This window comes from Siphateles boraxobius, unplaced genomic scaffold (assembly GCF_051911475.1).
Source record: "Siphateles boraxobius isolate OS27281-9 unplaced genomic scaffold, OSU_SipBor_1 48, whole genome shotgun sequence".
NCBI lineage: Eukaryota > Metazoa > Chordata > Actinopteri > Cypriniformes > Leuciscidae > Siphateles > Siphateles boraxobius.
Window position 1 is genome coordinate 7,999,741 of NW_027509119.1, and position 23,470 is coordinate 8,023,210.

Below are 23,470 nucleotides of genomic sequence, written 5' to 3' on the forward strand. Positions count from 1 at the left end.
GTCACTCCTCTCCTCATCTCTCTGCAATGGCTACCACTCGCTGCTCGCATCAAGTTCAAGGCAATGATGCTTGCTTACAGATCGACCACAGCCTAAGCTCCCTCTTACGAGTCTACATCCGTGCCAGAAGCCTAAGATCGGTCATTGAACGACGGCTCGTGGTACCATCTCAGAGAGCCACAAAATCACTCTCCAGAACATTCTTATTCATGGTTCCATAATGTGGGAATGATCTCCCCACCCTCATCCAGAATGCAGAATCCATTACAACATTCAAAAGACCACTGAAAACTCATCTCTTCCATGAGCACTTAACATAGAAGAAAGAAGAAAAATAAAAAAATAAAAATTCTTTCCTTTTCATCCTTTTTTTTTTTTCACGCACCTGGCCTAAAATTCTAATTGTTTTCAATGGGAGCACCGCGTTTTTTAAACGCCATGAGCGTAACGAGGCGCTGAGCGTGTATTTAACGCTCAAGCGCTGAGCGCCCGGCATTTTTTACTGGTCGCCGAGAGTTGAAAAATTTTCAACTTTGGGTAAAACGCAGCGCTCATCACTGTCACTTTTTACACAGCCATCCAATCACAGTGGAGGAGGGGCGGGACAAATACCACACCGACCAACTGTCACAACATTCTTTCTGTACAAAGACATCAATCAGCAGAGCTAACTGAGCAAAATGGATGAAAAATACACATTTTTATTATGAAACAAATTATCTATGAAATCAGTTACAAGTAAACTGTGCTGCGGATATTCTGTATCATAGCAACGAATCGTCTCAACTAAAAAAACGCAGCGCTGCCAAAACGCTCTCAAGCGCCCACAGCTAGGCGTTTTCAGCAGAGCGTCTAGCATTTTCAGCTGGCTAAAAACGCTTTGGTGGACACACGGCCTTATGCTACTCTGAGCAATGCCTGTACTTTGTATTTTGAGCACTTCTTGCGTTGTTTTTGCCTCTTCACGATGACTTGACTTGTCTTTAGCCCTCAGGTGCAAGTCGCTTTGGATAAAAGCATCTGCTATATGACGAAATGTAAACACTTGTGTAGAAGCTCTAACCCTGGTTGTAAGCCTAAACTTGACATAAATTGTAGACTTATCCCTCAAATCTGATTGGTTGATTAGAATGTTGTTCCAGGATGAACAAAGAAGTTGATCCAGGAACATGTTGCACTACCTGCACCTGGCCAGAGTGTGACATAAAACATGCATCTCCATGCGCTTAGACAACCTGTTTTATAAACGTTTCAGTAAGAATGTGTTCTGGCAAAGAACCTAACCGCCATTCTAGATGAGAACTGTTTGTCTCAGATTTTTGGACAGGCCTCGTTCAGTCTAGCTCTATTCCAGCAAAGTACTTGCTTTCAGGTATTCGTACCAAGAATTCATTTTATAACATGTCGTGCATCCACCGATCACCCCGACTGAAGTCTAAATCATTTATATCGAAATATCTGTGATCTGTATACTCCCACTAATCTTCATACACTTAAATAAGAAACAGTATGAAGTGTTGACCAGTGCTTGTGTGGTCTAGGGGAGTTTTGTGATATGGTTCTCAACATATCCTGTTTATTGGACAGTATATAAAAAAGAGTCCAGTGACCTAAATACATTTTCTTCTGAAGCAAAAGACAGACACAATCTCAGTATCATAGATTTTTATAGCCTTATTTTCAATTTGTGCAAAAAACAATTATCTTCTAGCTTTAAAAAGAAACATACACTGTCATCCTCATACAATACTGACAATACTGAAAACAAAGCACAAATCAGAATATTTACACGCACAATTTTTAAAGACTGTACAAACATCATACTCAAATGTATTGCTGCACTGAGGTAACCAATTCAAGAAAGTGAAAAAAGTCAAATAAAAGTAGGTGAAAAGTAAAAAGCAGCAAACCAGAAGCCTTCAAAGGGATTATAGTGCTCCTCGGCCCATATAAGAACATCTATATTTAGTCTGAATCCTGGACTCTGAACACTATACAACTAAGAAATAATGCATTTAGATAAGACATACTTTAATTCTGTTTCTTTCCTCCCAGAGGTATGACTTTACATGCTTTCAGCGTAAGTACGTTTTTATAATGTTGCAGTATAAAAGTGGTTTAAACAAATCGATGTTCAGCCGCCACTGTGCACTTGAGACAAAGTTAAACTTCCAATGAAATTGTTTTTGGCCGTAATGTAGGACTCTGGGTTGACTTTTGATTCTCAAGTGAGCACATATCATGTGTCAAATTCATAAATATTTGGTTCTGTTCCACATAATTTGCAGTTCTGAGCAGGGGTTGAAGGACACATAATAATAAATAACAAAAATGAAGGTATGATAATGAAAGATGAGCCTAAACATGCTCTAAGTGATGCTGAATTCTCCCAGGACTGCACATTGTTTCAATGTTTTTGCACCTTTACCATAATGACCGAGTGGTGTTGACTCTGGAAAGCTCACATGCATTATGAAGGGAAGTTCTATTTTGGTTGGAGTTCTGCCTCCTTTTCTTTCCCATTTCTCTGCGTAGCATCTGTTTGCCCAGTCCAGGTCCAACAGATCCCCACTACTGTACTGTACACACTCAATACTATTGCGATAGTGTGTCAGTCAACAGTCGGGTTCCGGAAGTTAAATTCCCATTCATTTTCTTCACAGGGAAATTGATTTGAACAATAAGCCTTTGAGACCATGAGCTTTTATATTTACATATTTGTAATGTTGTGATTCAGCTTGGAAAAGGTTGGTTTGGTTGGAGTTTTTTACCCCCCCTTCGGATAAATTGAATTAAAAAAATAATTCTCGAAGCAAAAAAAAGTTGGTGGTGACTGTTGCACTCTATTCCTGCTCTGGCTTCCAAAAAAAACTGATTTGAAATAAAGCAAAAAAAAATTTGAAACAGACAACAGGGCAGACAAAAAACAAAACTGTACAGATTAAATACAGTGTGATCAATATGCATTTTGTATGGAAATTAGAGATTTTGCATGTATTCAAAATTAATAGAATATAATCCAAAAAATAAACTGACTTTAAAACAACAACGATTTAAACCAGCACCGCTGTTAAAATACCATTTCTACCGCACTGCATTTTGTTAAGAGTTGCATGTGTGGTCAAAATATTATTCACAATTGTATATAAAACCTTTGGAAGCTCATCGATTGAAATAGTTTGAGAAGACTTTGGTCTTCTTTATATGTCTCTTTCCTCCAAACGTCAGAGAAAGATGGAAGGGGTTGCATTCCACTTCTGTCTTTCGAAAGCAAATATTTTGTGTCCCGTCAGTGGCGTCTCACTCTCTAACAGCAAAGACACGGAACGAACCACCTTCTGTATTGGTTTTACTGCAAGACAGAAACAGAGGGAAAAAACAATTAACAAACTATTTTAAAGAACACAATACTTACTACTTTATGAATAGGCCCTTGTGCGACATTTTTAAAAAATACGCTTAAGTGCTAACTGAATGGACACTTAATTACATGTTAATTGTTATTAAATGAAAAGTGTAGTTTACATTACTGTAAATGTAATTAGCTGAACTTTAGAGGGCTTTTTTGATCCCCGAAGGTTGCAGTTTAGTTCACCCAAAAATGAAAATTCTGTCATCATTTACTCTTCCTCATGTTGTTCCAAACCTGTATGAGTTTCTTTCTTCTGCTGAACACAAAAGAAGACATTTTGAAGAATGTCGGTAACCAAACATTTGATGGGTCCCACTGACTTCCATAGTATTTCAGTCAATGGGTGCTGTCTGGTTACCAACATTCTTCAAAATGTCTTCTTTTGTGAAAGAAATTCATACAGGTTTGGGACAGCTTGAAGGTGAGTAAATGATAACAGACTTTTCATTTTTGTGTGAACTATCCCTTTAAGTGCATCTTTATATGTGAATTCATAATTACTTCTATTGTCTTTGAAATATGATAAATAATAAAGTTGCAGTTTAGTACACATAAAAAATTTTTTACTTTACATGTAATGTCTAATAATTTCTAATATTTAAAATGTATTTTAAAATAAAACATGTATTAATTTGACATTGAAAGTGTAAGAATCTTTAAGTACACTTAAGTGGTCTTTTATTTCAGTTTTATTATCTGCAAGTACATTACAGTTGCACATTCATTGAAATTTAGCACACTTCTTTTTCACAAGGAAGGACAGTCAGAAAGGAAACGATAAAGATTCAGCTTTAAGTCGGCTCAGTCTGATCATCTGCTTAACTCTTGTAGATGTTCAAATCAAGAGTGTCAATGCCCTCTAATCGACTACAATGATTTGAGAACCTGCTAGATTCAGATTAGCTCTGGAAACCATGACATTAACACTGGCTCAGTGCTCGTCTCGTGCTGTGGTTCCGTTCAGTTTTCTTCCAGCAGCCATTATTGACTACTGTTCTTGGCCTGGCCTTGGCCTTTTCATATATTCATAAATGGATTGGCCTTCAGTTGCTGGTGTATTGGACATCTTGCTTCGTTGGCATCAGATGTGCTGTAATTATTCTTGACCGGGACCACTGAGTCAGACACCAACATATCCATCCAATGGTAATATGGAGAGCATGTGAATACTTCCCTGTTAATAAAGTTCTCACGACGGGCTGCCCCCCATTTCCCCTAGATTGCATCATATGAATAGCATGCGGTGAGGAGAAAATCTATCCAAGCTGTCAGTGAATGGCTTTACTATGCTCAGTTTATAGGCCGGTCAAGGCCGGCAACCGTTTAAGAGGCGAGGATCGATTCCTTCAATGGTGGTGTTAGATTTCATTACACTGGAGCCGATTTTGTCGATTTAAGCACTTTGCGCGCAGCATTGAAGAATAAGCATAGAGTCCCTGTGTGGTCCATCCTCAATGAGAAACCACACCATTAGTCTTCAACCACTAACGTGCCACAGGCAGATTTGGCCCATCATGGCTTTTGACCGCTGAATTGAGTTACTGAGAGAAAGCAAAGGGAAGAAACCAGAGCAAAGGTGAAACGAGATACAGGACGTGTACCTCTCGGACTGGATGCCATTCTTCATGGTCCCGGTGTAACTTTTCCTCTTATCCAGAGCCAGGAGGTCCACATATCCCCCGCCGGCTTTGATCACTCCAGCGTGGATAGCAGCTCGGCAGATACTGGAGCCCTGGACATGAAGAGACAAAAGCGTATTCTTTTAGTCGGCATGCTCTCCTGTGCCATTCTCTCATAGAGAGGCTTCATTAGTAGTTCCGTTGATTGAGATCATGCTTCTTCAAAGCACACACTTGCACATGTGTAACATACTACATACACTACCGGTCAAAGTTTGGAATTTTTGGAGTTTTTCATGTTTTTGAAAGACCAACAATGCATGTTCTGATATCAGCTCAGATAACAGGATTTGACAGAGACTATGTGCCCATTGTAAACGACTCAACTTCTGTGAAATCTGTCAACACAAACTGCCAAAATCTTCAGATTGCTCTGACTTTTGGCAACTGGTGTCCAAACCTCTGTAAATCAAAGCAAAAAACTGGACCAGATTTGCAAGTAGGAGCAACAGTGATAGTGATACTTGCCATAGCCCTATGCAGCTATGTTTTCCACTCTCAACGCCACAGTCCTTGAGATGTAAACAGTCTAAAGGAGCCTAGACAAATGACATCACTTCGAGGTCTTCTGTACACACACCAGCAAGGCCAGAGCTCAAGAGCTCCAGAAAAGGCAAGTTGGCCAGACGCCTGGCAGCTTCAGTGTGTGTATGAACTCTCTGGAACTTCATGTACCTACAGTTTTTATTCTTTTAACCTGGAACGTAGGTTCAATTTTGTCTGCTTCTGTCAACTAAACACTTCAGTATGACCCTAGAGGTTACCCTCACTTCACCCCGGTTTAAAGTAATGAATGTGCACAGCTCATCGCACATGTCTGGGTGGTATTATCTTATAATACTCATCCAATTGCTCATGCATTATAAGTGCACTTTCAATCAAAGGCTACCTTCACAAATGACCAAGTCCAAACCACTGTATAATGAGGGCTAATGAGTGCTTACTGGAGAGCGTGCTCTGATCTGAGGCCAGCTCTACAGACGCTCAGCTTTTACAGAGGAATGTGGCCGTAACAAGGCCAAAAGGCAACAAGTTCATTTGAGTTCACACACTACTAAACAGCCAGGCTAGGTCTCTTCTCCGGTGAGAAAAAGACATGTGAGAGAAGCGAATTATCCAGATTGCAGAGAATCTTAAGTTTAAGTAAGAAATCATCGAATTGTTGCAAATGTAAATGTCATATTTTCAGTGAATCTAGCTGATCCATTTCACTTCATTCATTCATAAATCGGACCGATTCATTTTTTGAGTTTATCTCACAGATTCAATGATCCGGTCACAGTGTTTTCAGATCGCTGAAGTTATCTGTGATTAACTATATTAAATGTAATTGGCTGAAATTTACAGTGCTTTTTGAACAACTTAAGTGGGACTTAAGTACATTTTTCCATTATACTCATACATAATTATTTCTATTGCCTTTGCAATATAGTTAAAGTGTTTTACCAAATGCACTGACAAGTATTTATGGTAAACTAAAATGTACTTTAATGTCATTTCTATTGAAACTTGTATTTAACCCTCTGGTGCTGTTCGGTCAAAAATGACAGATTTTATTTCAATGAAATGATTGTACTATATTTTAGTTAGATTATGTTTTTTATTTAATATTTTGTAATTTAGGGGATTTTATGGTACTAAATAATATTTATGCAGTAGTTATAATCCATTTATTACCCTTTTTGAGCATAGACCTGAAAATTGTATTTCCAACTTAAACTGTCATAAATCTTGAATGCTTTAGAGCACAGACTTAAATTTGGTCTCTTTTTAAAGTTGACACTTGGCAGATTATTGTTAAAGTGAAAAAAGTTTTTTAAAACGTGAACTTGGAAAAAAGAAAGTTACATTTATTGTTACGAAAAATACCTTTTTTTATGAAATATATATTTTCCAAAACATGTTTTATTCTAAAACTGAGAGCAAATAACAACCATAAATCTAAAAAAGCTGTGTTCTAAATTTGAGGTTGATATCTCAAAAAATGAGCTTTCAGTAACATTTTGTTTGGGCGCAGTGCCAAACGTTTCCAACAGATGAAATTTGTCTCCCGTTCATTTCCAATGCGGTAATTTTTGACCAAGAACAACACAAGTGGGACTATTTTTTTCAGGACCATTTAACCTTTTCGAATCATGTCCATTTTGTGTTCACACAGCAAGTGCCAAACCCTTTAACAAGTTTCGTACTATTCCGACAAAGTAACAAAATGCTAAAGGTAAAAAGATTTGGTTAAAAATGCTTAAGATTTGGTTAAAAAACTGCACCAGAGGGTTAAATATATGTAATTACACATTTGTGTAATGATGGATTTGCAATGTAGTAAATTTAAAATATTTAACCTTTAAATGTAATATCAAATAACACACAACATTTCAATTTATAATTAAGTAATTTACATTTACTTTAGTATGTGTGTAAAAAGTGTACTTTTTTAAAAGCATGACAAAAGATTATTAAAACATAATTATTTAAAATGTACTCTAAAGTAAAACATTATCACAAACTTGTGAAGTTCACTACAAGTGCACATTGAAAACAATGAAGCAAACCTCTTTTTCACAGCGGCTATCAAACTCATTTGTGACATAATGTTGATTAATGATTAATGAAAGAACTTACACGGTCAAAGCTGTTCCCTAAACAGTTCAGTGTTCCATAAGGCCAAGACCTGACCTCAGGTATGCATGAGTCAGTGTAAGAGAGCTGCTCTCCAGCTCCACTCACACAGCTGCTTCTCTGTGGTCAGTCTACACTCTAGGAGAGAAATTAGTGGCGACAATGGAGCCCACCTCCACCAACAACTCCCATAAGACCCACACAGACAATTCCCGCGGTCGACCCTCACCACAGGAGTGGCACGCTCACTTTAGCCCTCATAAGTGCTTGACCAAGAACGCCTGTTCTCCCTCATTTCCCATCTCTCAGCCCTGTAACGCTCACGGACAGAAGCGGTACTCACATCAGCGTAGATGTTGCTGCCGACCACTGGAGCCCAATATGAAGGTTCGTTTATGCAGTTAGCTTGGCAGAACACTCTGATGAGATAGAGGTGAAACTTGTAAGGTGCATTAGAAAGTACTTCCAGATAACCTATTATAGAGTGTAATCTATATGGTGAGTATAACAATACTTTGAACTGTACCTTGGACAATGAGAGGTGGACGTCTTGAAGGGACAAATCTCTGCCACTGTCGTGTAGCAGTCTATTGTTTGCTCTAAAAAAAGGAGGAAAATACATCATTGGTGAACCAGACCTTCGGTCAAAGATTACAAAATGTTTATTATTAATAAAAAAATATATATTAATATATACATTATGTTATACATATAATAATATTAATATCAATCAATAGATCAATAATAATATTTGCCTTCACATAATGATACACTTTAGTATACTTTTAAGTTAAGTCAAGTCACCTTTACGTATTAGCGCTTTATACAATACAGATTGTTTCAAAACAGCTTTACAGTGATAACAGGAAAATTATAAATTTCAGCTAAAGTCATAATTGTTTAAATTTAAATTAAATGCAATTAGTTGAACTTAAAAGTGTTTTTGACCCACTTAAGTCGTACATCTTTTTATGGAATTTCATAATTCTATTGACTTTGAAATCATTTCAATTAAAACTTCTATGTCATGTGTTTAAATATACTTGTAATTACACATTTGTAATTATGCGATTTAGTATGTTTAAAATATAATAACTTGAAATGTAATATATCTGATTGCATGCTGAAACAATTATAAGATCAATAAGAATATTTGCATTTACTCAAGAATTATTAAGATAAAACCGTAAAAATCCTCACCTTCCACTTTTGACACCATAAATGCATTGCCAGGTTTGTATTTACTACAAACAAACAAAAAAAATCACAGAACACAGCTTAGATTTAATAACTATCAATGTGGATAATTAATTGTGGACAAACTTAATTGAAATGACTATATCATCATAACATTCAGACTACCTGAATGACTCTATGCCATTCTTGGTTGCCTTTACAAAGAACGGGAAGCTGTCTTTTCTTGTGACGTCAACAAGGCCTCCATTGTTGTCAATTATTCCATGGTGGATCGCAGCACGGCAAATACTTGATTGCTACGATAACAGGAAGAAAAAAAAATGGAGTTATTAAATAAATCGAACATCATCATCAACAACAGGACCATGTGAAATCTCAGAGTAACACTTACAACATCATAGTACAGCGTTCCCCACACTTTCCCCTTCTTATTTACGCAGTTGGCTGGGCAGTTGTACCTATGAAGGAAGAAAAAGATCAACAGTAAATTTTCAGAACTTATCATCTATTAAAATCTTCAAAGAAATGTCTACTTCATTCCGACTGACCTATTGCAGGTTGCCCCTTTACATTTGTCCCTCATTTTTGTCTCACACTTAATCATTTGTGCTGAAAGGCAAAAAAAATGATACTTTAGATAAATGTACATTATTACTAAAGTTGGTTTTAAAATATAATAAATGCTAATAATTGATTAATTGTTATTATTAGAAATTATTTAAGTAATATTATTCACACTAACCTAGATAGGTAGTTCTTGTAGTCTTGGGTGAGGAAGGTTTGGCATTTGCGTGTTTTTTAGGGGAGAAAGGCTTGGGCTGAGGCTTAGTTGGAGTAGTTTGAGGCTGTACCGGCTCCTGAGGCTTCTCCACCTCATTCATATCTGGAGACTCGTGACGTTCAGGGACTCCTAAAAACAAAAAACTCAAAAATTAGATTTCAATCTTTACACCTGGTATTAAGATGCGTTCTGGTCGATCGGATCACAAGTGGACGACGCTAAACACAGGAGTAAACGAGGTCCAGTCTAGACCACTTCCAAAGGTATTGGAAAACACATCAGACCGGATTGCTTTTGTAGTGTAAACGCTCATGTGGTCGTATGTGTTTGAACAGCCACAAAAGACCGTCCTACTCTCATCCTATTGACCTAACCAGTAAACATCATGGGAAGTGTGATAGCCAGACAGGATTTAAACTGTGTTGGCTGGAGACCCAAGTTTAGTTTGAAATCCCTACCAAGCGCAATGTTTTCTCACCATTCCTGATTTCTAACACGCACTCACAGCGTTTGACATGGTGCAGCTGTCAGAGCAGAATTGAAAGCTTCTGCTCTCCATATGTCTATGGTCGTGTTCATAAATTACACAAGCTTATTTTGTCCATTGGATCGAAAGATCTGAAAAAAATTCCATACATTTACCCACCCATAGACCCCTCGAAGAAATCAGGACAGATGTACTATGAATAGGGGTGTAACGATTCATTCGTTTTCTCGATGCATCGATTACAAATCCTGACGATGCATATGCATCGATCTTGAAACACGTATTTCGAATCGTGAATCGTTTATTTCGGTCAATATTCGATTTAAAATGCTAAGAATCGGCTAATTTGCGATTCTATATCGATTCTGTGCTTTAAAACATTAAACATTAAATGACTACATGCGCGAATTGAGGCGTTGTGCGGCGTCATTTCGCGTCCTCACAGCTCTCACTGCACTCTTACCATCATTCACTGGATTTCGCTCGCGCTCGGTCCCAAATAGCTCTCAGTTACAGATTTTTGACCAGTCCATGTTTGACCTCTCCTCAAGACAGCCATTGGTGTTCACATGAGCAGCTGACAGCTCTCTATCGAGAAAGCAAGCCATTGATAAAGCTGCCATATTATTGCGCGGGCACTGCTATGAAACAACGCGTTCGTTGCGTGGAAACGTCACCGTTATTTTCTTTAAGATAAGCTACTGAAGTTTTACGGAAATGGGTCATACCCGTCCTGAGCAGTTAAAGTAAAACTCCACTTATTCAAGGGTGCGCATTTATTACATGGAAAGAGAAAACGTATAATAGGTGTTTAAAATGCACACGCTTCCGATTAATCATGAATGATGAATGAAATGTAACTTAATGTCATTTAAAAACTGAACTGATGAAATAACTACAACATTAATTACACTGAAATAAGAGCGCGTGGTTTATCCATCAATCAGATGCGCATTAAAGTTGCATTCGTAATCGTTAATATAGCAAAAGTAGACAGCCGGCGCGTTTTCTTTCAGAACCACAAGGAAAATGTTCAGTCGGATAAAGAGAACAAAGAGTAGCTATTCCATGAGGAAACGTTAGTTAAGGTTTAGTTGGGAAAGTTCATGGTATTTTTAGTCTCACAATGGAAGGATGTTTAATGTACCAGGAACACTTTAAGGTTGTGTTCCTACAAAATAGTTAGCATGATGAACTAACTATACTTTTAAAGCCTTTTTAAATCTTGGTTTACATTTTTACAAATGCTAATTTATAGGCTTTGGAAATATTTTTTATAATAATAGATTCATTAAAAACTAACATGAATTAACGTTAACAATAGACAAATGTCGTTGTTGTTGTTTTTTTGTTCCCACTCTGACCCCCGAAGGCAGCTGTATAATACACACCCTGACTAAGACCCATTGGGGGAAGCATTTAAATAATCCTATGAATGCATATAAAAAATTAAGAATCGAATCGAATTATTCGAATCGCATCGAATTTTAATGTGAATCGCATTGAATCGAATCTTTCTGAATTTGCAAAAATCGATCTTGAATCGAATCGAAAACCTATGAATCGTGAATCGAATCGATTCGCTGCCTACCCAAAGATTCACAGCCCTAATTATGAATGTATTATGTATTATCAGGGCAGCAAGTGCCTGAGTCCTCCTCAGCTCTACAGCGCCCCACAATTTTCCAATGTACATATGTGGTGAAAAATGGAACTGCAGCACGCTCAACAGAGCCATTGGGGCAGATTTTAGACTGCCCTGCTTATTTTCACATTACCTTATGTAAACCTCGCTCCAGACCAAGATGATATCAATTGGCTTCAGCTATGTGTATATTTGTCAGCATCAGGTCAATAACTAGGTCAATAACTAGTTGGTATTATCTGTTCTTCCTATGTGGAGTGTAATGATTAATGAAAGTATAATATGCTCATGTAAATATATATATATATATATATATATATATATATATATATATGTTTGAGGTTGAATAACGCAACCTCTGCCAAAAGTGTTTTGTGTGTGTTCAGCAATATAAAGCTTACAAAATGTTTATCATAAACTGCCACTAAGACACAGAATCTGCCCTACCAAAATATATGGTCCGGAGCTGCTACTGGTTATACCTTTGTAATAATTCTTCTATCCTCGTTCATCATCCTCACCTTTGTAACAGAGGTTGTCTCTGCAGCCTCCTCCATAGCTTGGTGGACACTGGGAGCAGGGGCGGCCATGTTGGTACGGGGCTTCCCCGATCCAGTTTCCCCTAGAAGAGTGCACAGGTTCAGCATGAGTTTGGAAATTACTGTAAAATCTGCACATTTGACTGAGCACTCAAAACACACTCTCACGGATTTCAGGACTGATTTAGGAAAACAATCCCCAGCTGCCAAATTAAATCATTAGCTTGGAAAAGAATAGCATATTCTGTCAATGTTTTCCTTTCCAAAAATCCTTCATTTACCTTTCCATTTTCCAAAGGATAAAACTTTGCTTATAGCCTCTTTGTTTTAGAGGATGGAATCTTTGCTTTAAAAAAGTTTTGTTCCATATAGGATAATCATCAGGAATAGTGATTAGCCATCTGGTGTTAAGTGAATAAACGTCAGCAAAAACAGCACAGTTACTGGTATTACTTTGGCGAGTAGTTGCAGACGAGATAGACAGAGTTCTCCCAGACCTCTCCCCACACGTTCATACGTGGACATGTGTGTACAGCACAGCCAACACGATTGGTTGTGGCCCAGGCCAGCTGCAAACGAAGAAAAAAACATTATTATTAGTGATTTTTGTATTCAATATTCATAATATTGAACATTGACATGTAACTTAAGTAATTAATTATGACCTCAAATCATCTGGCTTGTTGAAGAGAACTGTTTTTTTCTTTTGTAGGGGATCTTGTAATAACAATTTTCATCAGCATAATGATAAAAATGGGCAAAAAAATCCAATAGACTTAGACTGAAGATGGACCCAAGCCAAATCTAGTGCTCTTTTGACTTAAGCTAGTAGCCATATAGCCATATAGAACATGTTTATATTATGTTGATATAGTAGTGTCTTTAACTACTATAACTTTTAAACTAATTGTTTGATACCATGCACTTATCATTTACACACATTTTTTATATAGTTCTTATGTTTACAAATACCTCTATTTTTGTAGTAATTACACGCCTACCCTTATCCATTAACCAACTCTTACACCAACCCATACCACCAAACCAGTCCCTAACCTTCCGTAGCCCACCACAATACCAGCAAATGTGTTTTGCAATACAACAAGAACACAATAAGTTCACTGTACCTAACAATTATTATTATTGATGTAATTACATAGTAGTTAAAGACACTTAATATAAAGTGGGACCAAAATGTTTGTGTTGAAAGAATAAAAAAGACATCCATATCAGCTCCCCCCGGACCGGAGGAGGAAGTGTTCCCCAACAGGAATTGGTCTCCACGTTCTGGGGCAGCAGCAGTAGTTTGATGGGGCCGCGGGGGCCGTGAATAGAGACTACCCTCTTTCATTCTGCACTGAAGGGCGGAAGGAGAAGCACCTCAAGTGTGACCGGGCTAGTTTCCTGAAAACGTGTGTGATCCTTCCCTTCATCCACTCTTATCCACACAAACAAACTAATGCCTGCTTGCAGCCCATTGAGTTGTGGTCAAGGCCCTCGCTGATTCGCTTAAACACAATAGAGTTCACCGGGTGCAGTCCTGCAGCACGAGCCAAACCATTTGGCTGTGAAATGAAAAGGAAGTGCTTAGTCAGGCCTTTTTTTTCATACATGCAATAAGCCGTAGTGGGGTTGCATCCAGCCCCGTCGAGTACAAGCCGAGGGAACACGTCTCAATGCTCCCTCGGGAATGCACTTCCAGTGCGGAGGCAAAAAAAGAGGCCACAGGCGGTGTCGGCCATGGGACAATGATACAGTAAACTAATCAGTCTCAAAAAACACAAACTCAGGTTGATCCCTGATGGATCGTTTGGCAGAGAGAAGATTGAGGGGCCCTCGCACAGCACTTGAGAGAGGAGCAGAAGAAAAGGAGAATTGCTGCGTGGATTTGGCGCGGATCCTCTACGACTCTGCATCTTCAAAAGAATTCAGGTCAAACAGGAAAATGATTCAGGAGTCAAGGAACGCTTTCCAGATGCTGGTGACCTGCTTTTTGATGGCCAGCAAGCTGGAGAATGTGGGACAAACTCATTCCAGTGAAGTAAAGTCTGAGAGGACATGAGGCCAATGCCCAACCCCTCTCTCTGTCTTGTTTTATTATTATTTTATTATTATTTTCATTCTCAATTTTCTCTGTTATTCTCCCTCAGAATTTGGTTTGCCTCTCTTTCCTACTTCTCTTTTCTTTGTGCATTTTATCTGCTTGATCTGGCATGTTCAATATGTTTTGACAGTAACAAACATTCTTTAAAAAAAGGGATAATAAGCTGTTAGTGTAGAATGAAACAGAATGAGGGCTGCAGCAAACCACTGGTTACTTATAATTACCTACAGTGAATCTAAATAGTATTTGGACTCTACAAGGGATAATTCCCCAAAAATTCACCCAAAAATGAATAATTTGTCAACCGCGCTCATGTTGTCCAAACTCAGACTTTCATGCATCTTCGAAATGCAAACAAAGATATTTTTAATGAAACTCGAGAGATTTCTTTCCCTCCAGTGAAAATCCAAAATTTGGCAATAATCGTATATGAATCGAGCGGTTTAATCCAAGTCTGAAGAGATGCAGTCACTTTATATGATGGACAGATTTAATTAGCAAATAAGCATTGATCAACGAATATATTAGAATCTTATACATTACAAGCTTGGGCCATGAGAAAGAATCTCAATGGACTGCAAATGGATGGACAAAAATGATTCATTTTTGGGTGTAACTGTCCTTTTAAGCTTAATTTACAATAGCATTTTTAGCACTAGCTTAGGTGTCCAAATAAATTTTGGGGCCATTATATATTACATGTGTGATACAATGCCAGGTTAATGAACACCAGTGGTCAAGGCTGCACTCCATACGCTGTTTTCAATGACACTTCTATTTTAATGCAGGTCACACATGCTACTTATTAAACACTGCTGGTGAGGAGTAAACCCAAGCTAGCAAGTGCACACCTTCGCACGCGAGTTTTAAAATCATAAACAAGGTCATGTTGTTTAGTCCCACTGGGATAATTGTTAGCCAACTAATCTTTCTCACTCACTTGTGTGTAGTGGGTGCACATTGGTCCAGAGCAGCGATCAGGGCACCACGGGTTGCACTCATGTGGGTAAGGGTAGGTGTAGTCCTTCACCTCATCGTACCAGGCCTGCACATGGTAGGCAGGAGAGCGGTACCTATCAGGAAAGAGACACAATTTTATTATCTTTCCTATCAGGAAAGAGACATCTATTTTATATGATTATGAGTGTCACACCACTACTTAAACAAGGGGCAGTCGTGGCCTAATAGTTAGAGAGTCAGACTGGTAACACATAAGGTCACTGGTTCGATTTTCAATAAAGAGGACCAATTCCGAGTAGGTTATGGGTGGGCACACTTGGCCTTCACGGCATGTCATAAAGCAACTTACTGTAAAGCACATTCACTGTAAATGTTTTGCAAACCCATGACATTTACATTCAGGTTTCCTACACTGATGCATTTCCATGACTTTCTCAAGTTCATGAATAAGGAATAAGGATTATATCTTCTGTTCGACCATGGATGTAATTGGTTTAAAAGATTAGCCATGATAGTTTAAGTAAAAATTAGTTCATGCAAGCTAAAAGAGTAGAGAATTGCACTAGCAACACCAATGTTATTGGTTTGATTCCCAGAGAATGCATAAACTGATAAAAAAAATTATAACTTTGATGCAGTGTTAAGGCACAGTCCCATTTACTGTTGTTTGGAAAAATTTCAAATTCGAAATCCAGTAATTTCAATAGGATTCGCATGAGGGTGAAAATGTCCTTGTGTAGATTTCGCATTGGACTCGAGTCGAATTTGCAGAGTGGCCAAACAGAAAGCTGCTTGGTTGGTAAGTGACCTCTGTGTGAGCTCGGCTTCATGCATCGCTACTACAACACAATCTCATGGCAATTCATAACTATTTTATACTCTGGTAAATTGGTGTCTAATACGTATTACATCTCATTCGTACATTTTCGTATGATCTAATGACGGCTGTTTAAGGGTGGGGTTAGGGGAACGTTTCCGTACTATTCACCTCGTAAAAATGTTCTCACAGGTTTGTTCTCACAGGTTTTATGAGGTGTCGATTTCAAATGTTAGATAAGACACACAAAAAAAATCAAACAAATGTTGAAAGTACAGTTTGTCCCCAGATCTGAATGAACAATTTCAATCTCTAGAGACTTTTTCAGGCCTGAAATCACAATTTTAAAATTCAAATATTCTAATATAACCATGTTTTCCACGACTGTGGATATTATTAGCAACTTGCACAACCGGTAGTGATACAGGAACAGACTAATATGGAATTTGTAAATGTGCGTGTACTCATACCTTCCCCAGTGCACTGCAAGGTTCTGCCCGATGGACATCAGAAGGTCTTGAGGTCCATGTTCCCACTGGCATTGTTCCGCCCAATAGGTTGCCGACTTCGCCAGTTCATCATCCCAAACCTGGTCATGCACACACAACCTAAATCAAACTCCCAGCAGAACACAACAGATTCATAGTTCTCATATATTTGCCGTGAGACTTTAACAAAATACTGAACATGCTGAGTTTTATTCCCAGATAATTCCCTTTGCCTTCCTCTCACTCTTCATCTTCAATATAGGACTGGGAATCAGGCCCAATACAACTAAAATATTGGTTACATGCACGCACATCAGAGCTTGGCTCACATCCATTGTAAATCCCCAGCAATCAGGGTTAAATGAGACAAATTTCCCCAGCTTATTTCTCCACCTGTAGGGAGAGAGGACTTATTTCGCCCCACAGAACAGGGTTCTTCACCTCTGAGGAACTCTCAGTAAATTTCCAACTGCATTATGGGCACAAACACTCACACATTCTGTAACCTCAGTTCTTAAGGTGCTGTTTGGGACTAAGCCACGTTTCTGAAACCCTTACTTGTTTACTGAGGCCTGGCAGCTGTTCTGAAACCCCTGCTTGTGGTAGACTCCTGTCTTTCTCAAAGGCATCAACCCAACTACATTAACCATAAGGCCTTTCTCTTTGTATCTTTCCCTTAAAAACTCACTACATCAACATTACATTCACTTTCAATGTACCATATGCAAAGGTACACATGCAAGGCAGAGTAATAAAGCAAGGCTGTACTCTCAATGGGTCCCCAGAACACCTATGATTAAAACGTTCCTACGAAAAAGTTTTTAAAACACAAATTCCTACAATACTTTCCAATGGCATACAATTAATGCTGCCATCTTGTGCTCTTGGAATTATTTAATTAGTTTCCTAGTTAAAAATTGGACATGAATGCCCTCTCAAGTCGTATTAACCCCTGGGAAGCTCTGGGATAATTTTAATACCTAAGTCCCCTAGAATAATCATAATCATACGTATTGTATGTTTTATACAGTGAAATTAAACTGTATTTGAAATTCTGACAATCTAGATGGCTCGGTGAATGTTTATATGGTTTTAAATAAATGGGACGCTAAATATCATTTTGGCTTTAATACGATTTTCAAAATAAATAGACAAGAATAAACCTGATGTCTTCCATGATTCCTGTTCTTTCCAACAACAAAGCACATGATTGGGACGAGCTCGTACACAAATTCAGAAATGGTAATTAAAACATTTCCGATTGCACATGAAGGCAGCATAAGGCCTTCAAACTGAGTCAGTCTTTGTCAGAATACAGCTAATGTAAAGCCAATGTCTTACCTTTGCAATTAGCTTTAATTAGCTAAGTTATACTGGTACAACATAACCAAACTTTTGCTAGGTCAACATTACTTCTAACTGGAACTTCAAAAAAACTTATTTTGTGTCCCAGAGGAACAATTGTACAAGCTTGGAACAACATGGCCATGAGTAAATGATGACAGCATTGTCATTTTTGGGTGAACTATAACTTGTGAAATAGAAGTGCACTTAAATGTATTGAATGTGCACTTGTAACGTGCTTCAAATCGAAAAAAGTTTTTTAGAAGATAAAGATAATATAATATTAAATAAAAGGCCGCTTAAGTGTACTTAGAGTACGACTATGTTTCTTAAAACACTTATTTTGATGTTTTGACAAAGATACTAAAGCACATGTAACATGTTTGATTATTATTTTAACTGTAGTGTGTTAATAAATGTATTTAAAGTTAATACATTTGAAATTGCACCATCATAACAGATGTGTTATTACAAATATATTTAAATACATCACATGCATTCAAGTAAATGACATTCAAATATATTTTAAGCATGAATCATATGATGCTAAATATTATTTTGGCTATAATAAGATTTTCCCAATAAATAGGCAAATATATAAACCAAGAATTAGAGTCAATGATTAGCCAAGAATTACCTATATTTCAAAAGACAATAGAAGTAACAAATGAACTTGCATATAATGTTGTAGTCCTACTTAGGTGGGTCAAAAAACACTCTAAAGTTCAACTAACTGCATTTAACATAAATGAAATAACATAATACATTTTCATTTAATTGCAATTAAAATGCAGTTAAGTGTCTGAAAAACGTAGAAACAAACAAAGGGAATCCCTTTGACGCGTGCGATTTCAAGGCAGCATACAGTACCTGACATTTTTGTCACATAATTGAAGCCTAAGATCTGTTCCAGTAATGTCACTAATCTTTGGCTCTGTTTTCTTCCTGTGTCGTGACTCCTGTCTAAGCCGGCGGCTATAAGCTGCAGTGCAATTGTCTCCAAAGTAAAAAGGCACTGGCTGCTCTGCATCCCAGTCAGTTCATCTTGTCCAGACAAGATTACACTTGTAAAATCAACATCTCTTCCCATGAAACCTGTATTTGGCCCCTAAGCAAACCTAAAGATATTTACTGCACCAGAAAAAAAAGATGGCTGATGCTAACACAAAATGCAATTAGTAGCTATAAACCAGGGTCATTAATGCAGAGCCGAGTGTTGGTTTTGTACAGCTGTGTGGTCAAGGTATAAAAATACCTTTGCTGCAGACTAAACCCACAGCATCTCGGTTCTAAAACCAACTGAACTGTCTTGCCGTCTACATTAACAGTTATATTCTAAAGTAGCATACTAACTAAAATAGAACCCCATTAGTGACGGCTTTGACACACTCTTCATATGCACAGACAGCACTGGGAAACAAGACAAACAAATAGAATTAGATATTAGCATGTTGCTAAGCTAACCCTGCTGAAAAAATCCAGCATTGCTGGTCACAAGCATAAAGTATGTTTTGCATGCTGGAATCAGCACGAGATGCTGGTTTGCTAGTCCTCAGTTTGCTGGATCAGCTATACCAGCCCAATTTTGTTTTGAAAACAGCATGACTGCTGGTCCACCAGTTACTCTGCCAGGCCTGATCAGCATAAACCCACTTGGACCAATATGGAATTCATGCTGGTTTCTGCTGGATCTGTCAGCAGGGAACAGAGTATTAAGCGTAATAACCCTTGGGGAAAAAATAAGTGTGTTTAATTGTGCTTCGTATGCTTACGTGTACTTCATTTTCACAAGGTAATATATAGCACACACAGAAATGTTGCATTTTTTAAATAGATTGAACTATTTTTAATTGATACTATTTATTAATATAGTTCATTTAAGCCATCGTGGGTAAAAAAAAAATCAGCTTGTCAAATTCTGAGGTTGTCTTCTCAGTGACTCTTTAGCCAAAATAAGGCACATAACTCCCTAGGTTTTGGAACAGAACCTTCTGAGTTTGCAGCTCAGTTAATTTTAGTGACTCTGTACAGACCCTTGATATTACATAAAGCATAATAAAGTTGGATGTGAGTGTAAAATGACACTCACCATGTACTCCATGTTGGAGGCAGTGGGGTACACCTCTCCTCTCAGCTTGTTGTGCAGTTGCAGGATCTCTTCCCTGTCCGTCCACCCGATGGCTCTGCGAGTGCGTACAGGCACTTCAGCTTTTGTGCTGTTGGGTTCCAGCTCATCCTGGTAGCGCTGCATTAACTGCCTCAGCTCCAGGGAGTCGGGAAGGAAGAGGGAAGCAGACAAGCTGGCACCCAGGAATATCAGGGCGATGGAAACGAGACTGTTCATGGCAGCGCTGATGCTTTCAGGGTCGGGTCACAGTAGACTGCCTTGTGTGAGCGTGTCTTCAGTGCTCTGTTCTGGAAAATCTGGAAGGAAATATGGTTTCCATGAGGATAAGTGTTGGGAAAGTTGTTGGAGAAAACGATGGATAGTAAACACATGTCCGTGTTTATGCTCAAAAAGAGAAAATTGCAAAATTGGCTTCATTAGTCACTCGTATTGCATCCTGACTAAACATACACCACAAATAGATGAATCCAATAACAACAGAATCTGAGAGTTGCTATTCTGGAACTACATAAGATTCATCCATCCATGTTTTGCAGTAACTGCTCCTTTGTTTAAACTCTGCTTGTCCATTAGAAACATTAAGAAAGCACAATTTTAAGATAAATAAGATTCACTGTGATATTACTCTGAGAGGTCAAATTCTTGATTTAATTAAAGTAATAAGAATTGCACATAATTGTCATTAGAAAATTAAAATAATGTCAAAATGCAAAACATCATAAGGGTCCTAAAAGAGGCAATTCCTTGTTGGTTTCTTATGATAGTGCTGTGAAATATGACAGACAGGAGTTTTTGATAAACAGAATTCCCCCTTTTTCTTTCTGCTGAATTGCCATAACTTGCTCAGATTTTCCATCTATCCTCACTGGAGCAGCACTCACACATTGATCCGCATTAAATTAATAGTTTGTGCTCTAATTTGAAGAATGTTTATTGTTTGTCATAGTCAGTTCGCCCCAGTTTGGACATGTCAAGCCAAAGGCCTCATCATTACAGTGAAAATTATCAAAGCCCCTCCATAACAAAAACCCATTGTAATCTTTCATCACCTATCAAAAGACCAAACTACTAAGCCTGATCTCCTTCGATTAGATTTGTTAGTTTGATGGACCAGCAGGTCTGTTTGATCTCTGCATGTTCAGCATCCATCCATATGTATATTAAACTCATTAATATCCTGAGGTGCCAGTGGGACAAAGGATAATTCATTAGCAATGAGGAGAGGAATAAATCCACACTCAGCAGTGGTTTCACTCACGCATTTATCAAAGCAAATTCTTCTCTGTCCTAGACTGACTTTATCTGGGAATAGAATTGTCCTGTATTGGACAGCGACTGGAGGGGGTGCAAGAATGGGAGCAAAGAGCAAGTGAATTAGGGTTATTTATTGGAGGAGATGGAAGAGAAAAGTGGCCACCTCCAGCCCACACATCTAAATGCAGATGAGCCAAACACTTGAAACAACAAGCCCCAGAATCGTCCTGCTTATCAGGATTTATAGAACAATCCAAATCCCTCTCATTTTACTCCTCACACTTTCTCACTCTCTCTGCAGAGCCTTGACATCCAACACCAAGTCTGAGTAAACACAGGCACTACTTCAGTTCCAGCTGCCTGCCTTTCTTTCTCTCTAGTTCACATTCAGTTCTGCTCATCCCTCTCCTGGATTTTTATACTACCATGACAGACAGAGCAGCCAGGAAAATGCCAACCGGGCATCTAGTCCACATAAACATTGGCAGGTGGTCCATCTGCACTTTATAAGGCAAAATGCTTTTCGGTTTGTGCACATTGTGCTTTGCGCAAATATTAAAGTTTAAAATGGCAAGAGATTGTTATGACAGCATGACAGTCGAACCACATGCACTTTTTCCAGTTTGGCAATGAGTGCAACTAATGTCCAAAATCATGCTCAAATTGCATTTTGATACTCATCACCTAAGCTCTTAGATCTATATGCTAATAAACACTGAATATAAATGGTTCATTACCAAAAAAGGAGAAAAAAGCTCCTCTCTTGATACTGAACTTTAATTCACTAAATGCTTCTAAATGCAATTAATCAAGAATGCCTATGTAAATCTAGCTCTCTTTGTGATCTATCTTTTATATAATAAAAAGTCAAAAACATAGTTTACCTAGTCTGAATCTTCTATTCCAGAGGTTGCTGCAGCTCAGTGTCTTGCGGCGGGAGTATTTTCCTTGAAAGTCAAACAAGTGTGAGTAGTTGGGGCCGTTTGGCAGCTGTGGACTCGGACTGACTCTGTGGAGCAGCTCAGCTCCTTTTATAGAGAAGGAGAGGAGGGGGAGGCTGAAGAAGGCTGTGTTCTTGGCGAAACTCTGTCGCTCTGACGAACGATGTCAAGATGAAAACGCAAAGAACGTAAATCATCTCAAACCATTTGAGGATTACTCAACAACACACGACAGCAGGATGTTTGTTGATGAGTTATCGTTTTGTAATGTCATTAGTTCTGTCAATACATTAATGGTTATATAAATGCTTAGATAAATATCTAACACATTTTACTCCAACTTATATTTTTTATACTTTGCACTATTATGTATGGTAACCTGCTGTCAATTATTATTTTAATTCTCTTTATATATATATATATATATATATATATATATATATATATATATATATATATATATATATATATATACATATATACACACATATATATATATATATATATATATATATATATATATATATATATATATATATATATATATATAAGATAATAAATACAGGTGTAATATAAATAATATAATATAAATATATATTTAAAGAAATTAATACTTTTTTATTGAGCAGGGATGTATTAAATTGATCAAAAGTGACATTAAAGGCATTTGTAATGTTAAGACTTCTATTTCAAATAAATGCTATTGTTTTTAACTTTCTTTTCATCTGTCACGATCACCAGTTGGAGTGGCCTGCATATCCACCAGAGGACACTCCTCCCCAGACCACTGTCATTCTGTCCTGGACTACACTTCCCATTACACTCTGCCTGGAGTCATCATGCCTGATTGTATTACCAGAGTCTCCAGCCATCATGGATGCCATGCCAGAGTGTTCAGCCGTCATGAATGTTGCCTCTACAACTACCAGGGCAGTCCCTCGTCGTTTGAGACTGGCTTAAAGTTTGGAGGATACACAACTGATGTCGGTGCGAGCAGCTTGCATCTCTGTGGCGGTATCTCATCTGAGAGTCCCAGAGGTTCTTCTACCGTCAATAGTACTCCCTGTTACGGCGG

At 38.0% G+C, this 23,470-nt stretch overlaps 1 protein-coding gene across 1 annotated transcript; it reads right to left on the reverse strand.

Annotated features, from left to right (window-relative positions):
• Positions 1 to 1,650: 1,650 nt before the first annotated feature.
• crispld2 (cysteine-rich secretory protein LCCL domain containing 2) lies at positions 1,651 to 22,550 on the reverse strand. Its single transcript, XM_077201855.1, has 15 exons — positions 22,339 to 22,550; positions 20,162 to 20,496; positions 16,711 to 16,829; positions 15,404 to 15,536; positions 12,813 to 12,928; positions 12,342 to 12,442; positions 9,650 to 9,817; positions 9,456 to 9,516; positions 9,299 to 9,365; positions 9,073 to 9,203; positions 8,911 to 8,954; positions 8,237 to 8,309; positions 8,054 to 8,129; positions 5,014 to 5,144; positions 1,651 to 3,352 (listed from the first exon to the last, which is right to left on the reverse strand). Exons 2-15 carry the CDS (start codon positions 20,414 to 20,416, stop codon positions 3,301 to 3,303), a joined length of 1,527 nt encoding a protein of 508 aa, XP_077057970.1. The 5' UTR covers positions 20,417 to 20,496; positions 22,339 to 22,550; the 3' UTR covers positions 1,651 to 3,300.
• Positions 22,551 to 23,470: the final 920 nt, after the last annotated feature.

Coding starts and splice junctions, on each gene's coding strand:
- crispld2 (XM_077201855.1), bottom strand. CDS start 20,416: ATGAACAGTCTCGTTTCCATCGCCCTGATATTCCTGGGTGCCAGCTTG. Junction 9,366..9,455: donor AAAGGGGCAACCTGCAATAG/GTCAGTCGGAAT, acceptor CTTCCTTCATAG/GTACAACTGCCCAGCCAACT. Junction 8,955..9,072: donor AATGGCATAGAGTCATTCAG/GTAGTCTGAATG, acceptor GTTTGTTTGTAG/TAAATACAAACCTGGCAATG.